Source organism: Anarrhichthys ocellatus, unplaced genomic scaffold (genome assembly GCF_004355925.1).
Source record: "Anarrhichthys ocellatus isolate YVR2014 unplaced genomic scaffold, GSC_Weel_1.0 scaffold2048, whole genome shotgun sequence".
Classification (NCBI taxonomy): domain Eukaryota; kingdom Metazoa; phylum Chordata; class Actinopteri; order Perciformes; family Anarhichadidae; genus Anarrhichthys; species Anarrhichthys ocellatus.
Genome location: NW_022282022.1, coordinates 1 through 7,389, shown reverse-complemented (window position 1 = coordinate 7,389; position 7,389 = coordinate 1). Strand labels below are relative to the sequence as shown.

Here is a 7,389-nt window from a genome sequence, read left to right as displayed (position 1 = left end):
ACACAGACTAGATTTTTCGCACTGAACTGAAAAACAGAAAGTGAGGTAATACTCAAGTAAGTAAAGTACCTTGAAAGTGTACTTAAGTACAGTACTTGAGCAAATATACTTAGTTACATTCTACCACTGATCATAACATTTACTCTTACCACTCACAGCTTATCAAAACAATACAATTTACTGCTTTTTATAAAGAGGTGGAATAATATTGAGCAGGATTGAGTTCAGTCTATTGGTTCGGCCCTCCACAACAGTCCCTGGTTCTAATGTGGCACTTGAGAAAATGAATTGTACACCCCTGTCTTAGAGAGAGAGACACCCAGCACCTCTCCCTTTTCCTTTGATTTTGCACAGGATCAGACTTGTTCACAGGAAAGAGCATCACTGACAACTTCAGGGATTTCAAAGAAGACCTGATGCTCACACATGTGACTGTTACTTGGAGTTGCCACTCAGTTATGACAACTACCCAGATTTTCGACATGAAGTGAATAAAGAACAACCTTCAGCGTCCAATAACTGCAGTAATATTCAAACTGTTTCATATGTCAAATGTAGGGTAACCTATTCCAAAGAGCTGCTTCTATGACTGTTGTGTTTAAGTATATTATAATTTCTATTTTATATCTCATAATTATGACTTACCAAGGGGATAATTTGGTAACACTTTATAATAATTACACACTATGAAGCATTAGTTGAGTATAAGTAAACACTTAATTCATCATTTATAAAGCATTGTTCCTACATTAACACTCATTAGTATGCAATTCATAAATACAGTTATAAATGTTTTATTCTTCATTAATAAGCTCGTCTATTATGTGTTTCATGATCGTGTTTTCATACTTTATAAATGATGGATTAAGTATGAAAGTATTAAATTAAGTATTATATATATATTACAAACCAATTATTAATGATTAATAAGATCATTTATAAAGTGTAGGTAACTTACATTCAGTTTTCATCTTTTTTTTTTTTTTTCTGACGTAAATGCCCTTCCATAGCTTCTATAGGTTAACATTTAATCGTTAAGAAAAAAAGTGAAAGAAGTAGGAGTTAGAGGTGGAGCATTTGTGCCAACAGCGTCACAGCTCTAAAGGCACAGACGATGTGGGTCACCCGTGTGGTCATCGCTTCAGTTTACGGTGCGATCAGCGTTTTGGGGCTAATCGGTAACATCACGCTCATCAAGACGTTCTGCTCTGCCAATTACATCCGCAATGTGCCCAATATCTTCATGTCCAGTCTCGCACTCGGGAATGTTTTACTGCTGGTGACCTGGGCTCCAGTCGATGCCAGCCGCTATGAGGAGTGGCTGTTCGGGAGAGTGGGCTGTAAAGTCATCCCCTTCATTCAGCTCACCTCTGTTGGGGTGCATGTGTTCACTCTCACTGCTCTCGCTGCTGACAGGTAGGCTACGGTTTCTGTTCTAATCATGTTATTGACCTGTAATCACTTTAAAATAGCCTATATAGCAGCCTAATTAGCCAAACGTCCTATTGTTTCTCACATTATGAAGATAGTCACAGGCAATATGTACAATCTAAATGTTGTATTACCACAATGTAAAGCAACAATGCAACTGTGTATTGATCAGGGGGAGTATTACGCACGAGGGAGCTGTGCGCTTCTGTTCAAGGCTGCTGACAAGTGCGCGCTTGATAGAGGCAAGAGATTCATTGCTGTCAATTTCTAATTTCAAAAGTTTGTTGTTATAAAGAAGACCTTTGCCTGTTTAGGGGATATCAATGTGTTTAAAATCATTGGCTGTGGGTGAAAAACTTGAATGATAGATAGATAGATAGATAGATAGATATGCACTTTATTCATCCCCAGGGGGAAATTTGTATGTTACAGCAGCAAGACACACCAAGAAGCAAAGTAACAGAGTAACCAAAAATATTAAGTATTAAAAAATGCACAATATATACAATAGAATAACAGAGTAGGACAAATTAAATATCAAAATATAGAATATATAAGATAAAACAACAAAAATGCACAGTATAATGAAATAGAATAGTGTTAAATTAACTGACTAGGTGAAAAACAGTAGTGCAAAAATTAAAAATCAACCCCAGCAAACGACAGTGTAGCAGTGTGTAATTATGTGGATGATGATCTGGCCTGAGGTGATTTATTGTAAAGTGTTATAGCAGAGGGCAGGAATGTTCTCCTGTATCTTTCCTTGTGACAGCGGAGCTGGATCAGTCTGTGGTGTAGTTGTATAATGTTTTAAAAACGTGTTCCAGGATGCTTTAATTCACGGTTAGCATACGTGTTTCTGTTCTTCCTCTCATTATTTCCCATCTTTGACCACTTGTTGTGTTTTTTTCTCTCGACCAATGTGGCAGGAACCCCTTATTGCCTCACATACAGTCAGACCTTTGCGCTGTTATAAAAGAAGATGAAAAGATGAAAAGAAAAATGGGAAAATGGGAATACTGGTGAGCTGTATCCTGTGTATTTAATTTACATTTTATTTCTTTAATTATGAATTAACTAAAGAAATAAATTGTAATCCTGCCGTCCTTATACCTGTGGCATAAGGTGAAATTAAAAAGTAAAATCGCTTTGTAACCTGTAAACTTGTCACAGACATAAACATGCATATATCTGTAATCTGAAAAATGTATCTTGGTCCCTCATTCGCAGTTACAGGTAGTAAAAAACTCATCAAAACAATCCCAAGAAATCTGAATTGAATGCTGCAACAACAGGAAGGTGCTCAACGAGGCTGCTGGTGATGCGACTGTTGATGGGTCTTCACTAATATATCTCAGTTATGAAACATATGAAACTAGCAACACACCCGGTAATGTTACACCTGCTCCAGAATTTCACCACTTGTTGAATTCAGTGTGTTATATATATGTTATTGTGGAATGCATGATTTGGTCCCTATAACCCCAGAACTTGGCTGAGAATCATCACGTTTTTTAAGTTTTCTTCAGTATTTAAGTTGTTCAGTGATGTATATCTGTACATCCATGGGTACATTGGAAACATGAACTGCATATAACTTTTTTGGCATACTGTTGTAACCCCCCTGCAGCTGTCGCTTTAGAGACAGTGCAGAATAACAGAAAATAGGGGAATTATCAAATCTAATCTAGGTTTGATGAGGAGATTGGTTAATAGGTCACTCGTCTGACTGCTGCACAGACAAGAAATATCCACCCCGAATTACGCAACCAACAACAGGTTTAATTAGAACACAATATGATGATCCATTCTCCAACAATTCCACATTTCCAAACATCAAAAAGTGTCCAAGCATGTAATATGAAAATCAAAAACACCTCTGAGATCTCAGGAATAAATTAAATTGAAAAAATTATGAAAGAAAGAGCTTAGTTCTCAAATGTCCTACCGCCCCCTCTGTGCACAAACAATGTCCAGCGAAATGGAGTCCAAGTGAACTGTGATGTCCGATTGAGATGAAGATTCCTCTCAGGTGAAGGTAGACCGTAAAATGAATGGAGATGGGGTGAGTGGTGGCAGGCAGGACGGTGGATGGACGACACCTCTGGTTCCAACGAAGAAGCTATACAAAAAAACCAGCCGGGACATCAAATGTTCAAAATTCTAAGAATCTCCAGGCGAAACTGCAGCTCTTCAATGACTCGTCGTTCCACATTCAATATAAAGTTGTTTACTTTATTCTATCGGAATCGAACTAATCTTCTTTTCTCCTCACAACTCCTACCATACTCAAACAAAGATCCTCTATTAAGAGACAGATTATCACTTCTATCGATCTCTGTGCATGGAGTCACAAAGATCGTCTAGTACGGATAAGATTGACTCTCCTAGCACTTTTCTGTGTACAGAGGAAAAAGCGGCTATGTGACCACCTGTCAACCTCACTTAAGGGGACAGTAACATAGTTCCAAAATATAATAATTAAGATCCAGATTAAATTATTATTCTGGTTACACTTTCAATTGTGCCAATTTGCCCGAATGTCAACAATTACAATCTTTTAAAAAACTGTCTCAAGTTGTAACCTACCGAATGAGTTACAATAAGCCACTTTCTGTTTACATCCCCCAAAGCACATTGGGGATTATAGTCCCAAAACATGAACATGATTAACGCAGACGACCCAAAATAAGTGTCAGACTTAAAAAAAACGTTCTCAATAACAGTAATCCATTACCATTAACTTGCAACTTACACATTATTCTTAAATTGAGTTTCCAGACATCATTCAGAAAAACTTTTGGGTTGACCGATTGCTAAAAGAATTGTTTCACTGCTCTCATCAGCGTCGTATCAAAATGAACACCAACACGTTGTGCTAACACCTTTATCTATCCATCCAACTTATATCTCCACATCCATCAGGTACAAGGCCATCGTGAAGCCCCTGGACATGCGAACATTAAGCACCACCACCTGCATTGTCCTGCGTGTGGCACTCATCTGGCTCCTCTCCTTGGTCCTGGCTATCCCCGAGGCCGTCTTCTCTGACCTCCACACCTTCAACGTCCCCTCCACCAATGAGAGCTTCGTCACCTGCGCCCATGCAAGGGAACTGCACCCCAAGATCCACTCCATGGCCTCCTTCCTCATTTTCTACATCATGCCCCTGCTGGTCATATCTGTGTACTACACATTCATCGCCCGGAGCCTGATGAGGAGCGCCTCAAACCTGACTGTGCAGGCCAGTGTTCAAACTACCATCCCTAGTGCGGTAGCTCGGTGATGTACTGAGGTCATGAGACCATTTTAATCTACTGAAACCTAACCATTATGTGTTGATTGTTTTATAAAACTTGGCATGGAATTCACTACGGTTATATCCCCCAAATACCCAGAAATAATACCAATGGCATAACCTCAGTGACCTTAATGGAAGCTAGAGCCCTGGTCATTAGATGCTTGATTTTTTTTTTTTAAAGGTGCACTGTGTATTATTAGAAGTGTGAATCTTCACTGGCCCCATGATTCAATCCGATCACCATTACTGCACATGAATACTTTTTCATCAATTAATACAAGCACTCAGACAAATCTGAACTCACATTTTATTTACAAAGGGCTTTCAAAAAACAGACTATAACAGTCTATGACATAAAAAGCTGCATCGTTTCAATACAATCTCTGTGAGGCAGTTCATACACATAACAAAAACAAAACGTAAATCATTCTGCAGTGCATCACAGTCTGCTGTTATCTACAAAAAATAACGTTTACACACAGCAGCTCTAGGACAGGGCACTGAGTGCCATTTTACACTGCATGAATTAGCATTGTGGATTTAACTTAACTAATGAAATAGTCTACAAACTAACAGCAGGGCAAGATCATTTCATTGGTCAACACTACACCTGGGGAATTTTGACGGGGTTGTTGCACAAAAACTATTCAATCCAAGAGCAGACGTTTCATGAGCACACAGACGCAGCCCACGTGTGAGGAGAAGGGTCGAAGCTGGAGCCCGCAGAGAATCTGTAATCTCTCATACATCTGAGTGCAGCACACAGTTTTAGCCAAAATCCAAGCGCAAGCAGCGGCTATTTGAGTTTGTGGACAGGGTTTCGAATCAAAATCTGAAGTGAAATGAGTCATGCTCTCAAATTGAAAGCATATTCTGGAATAAAGAGAATACAAACTTATAATTATAATGCATAAATAAGTGATGGTAAGTAACTATGTCCATTAACTGAAATACTGTACAATTTTGAGGTACTTTAGTTGAGTATTCAAATTAATTTTTCAGAACAGGCAATATATTTATAAATATGGTACAGATTAAGCAACCCAACGGTACATAAATTATTTACTAGTAACTTAACCTCCACCAGCTATAACATGAAAATGCAGCTTACACAGTAATACATCAGTAATGATAATAACAATTGATGAAGAAAACGTGTTCTTCTTGTACGAATAAAAGAATAAAACTTGTTCAGGCCAAATTGACCTGAGTTGCGTATACGTTTTATTACAGTCCATAAATCAGAGAAGCCTTGAGTACAGATAGCACACATGGGTACAGTCTCCACCAAAGACTTCAAAGAAAAACCTTAATATGTCCCTATTTTATCCTATACCCTTATATAATATATTATATGAGATATCATCTGAGTAGACCCAGTGTGTCTCTACTCACCAGATAGAACCAGTCTGTACACATGTGATCCAAGGTTCTGCTATTCATGACCTCATATTTAATACTTACATAATCAATATCTCTACTATGATACGTTATTCTTTCTATCACACAAATAATCCAATATATAAAAAACTGATACTGAAAGAGGTAATTCTGCTTCACAATGAGCCCTTTTACATTTGAGTAGATTGAGTACAAAGTACATTTTGCTGTTGATACTAAGTAGAATTTTGAATGCAGGACTACGTAAAAAGATCTAAACACCTCCTCCACCTATGGAAAAAATACACTTAAATGTTAAAACACTAATGTCTATCATATGCCAGCATTGTTCTTTGGTTTTGACAGGGTTTTTTCTACACCCAACAGGTCAAATCAAGAAAGCGCTTAGCCAGGACAGTGCTGGTGTTTGTTGGTCTCTTTGCAGTGTGCTGGCTTCCCTGTCACGTCATCTACTTATACCGCTCCTATCACTACTCGCAGGTAGGCTGCACAAAAAAAACCACATGTTTATTCTATGTGTTTCTATCCACTCGGTGTGTAACAGTTATTATCTGTATCTGTTTATTTCACAAAAAGATTTGTGTCTTTATTCTGATCTCTGTCTACTGGATCATCGTCTTTACCATTTATTTTACTGCCATTTAAGTTTCACATAAGTTTAACTTGTAATTTGTAATATACTATTTTAACCACGTAATATGAATGTATCATATTTTAGCTCCTAAAAATCACAACCTCTATGTCTCTTCATCATTCAAACCAATGTTTCCCAACCCTCCACCCTACCTCTCTACGACCAGGTGGACACTTCCCTGGTTCACTTTGTGTGCAGCGTCGTCGCTCATATCCTGGCCTCCACCAACGCCTGCCTCAACCCATTTGCCCTTTACCTCCTGAGTGACAACTTCCAGAAGGAGTTCAATCAGCAGCTGTGCAGCTGCTCAGAGAGCCCCACTCATAACATGCATGTGACATATGTCTGCAACACACGTCACTCCGGCCTGAGCATGATCAACCTGAGACAGGTCTATCCGGAGGATTGCATGTGAGGGACGTGCGTTTGTGTGTTTTTGCTTCTTTGCTTTTGAGTCAGTGACCCCATTACTATTTGTACTGTATGTTTTCACAAAACAGTTTGATCATAAGAACCTTGCATAAAGATATATAGTTGAGTTATTGTACCAAAAGGGGTACTCCAATGTTTGAATATTGCACTTTTATAAAGAGAGAGAGAGAGAGAGAGAGAGAGAGAGAGA

The 7,389-nt window shown here is 38.4% G+C and overlaps 1 protein-coding gene across 1 annotated transcript; it reads left to right on the top strand.

The window, feature by feature from the left end:
• Nucleotides 1-1,089: 1,089 nt before the first annotated feature.
• Nucleotides 1,090-7,182, top strand: LOC116378084 (gastrin-releasing peptide receptor-like; the record flags this gene model as incomplete). Its single annotated transcript, XM_031839899.1, has 4 exons — nucleotides 1,090-1,416; nucleotides 4,357-4,675; nucleotides 6,479-6,613; nucleotides 6,934-7,182. Coding segments are annotated over 4 exons (1,030 nt in total), but the record flags the coding sequence as incomplete, so codon positions are not given.
• Nucleotides 7,183-7,389: the final 207 nt, after the last annotated feature.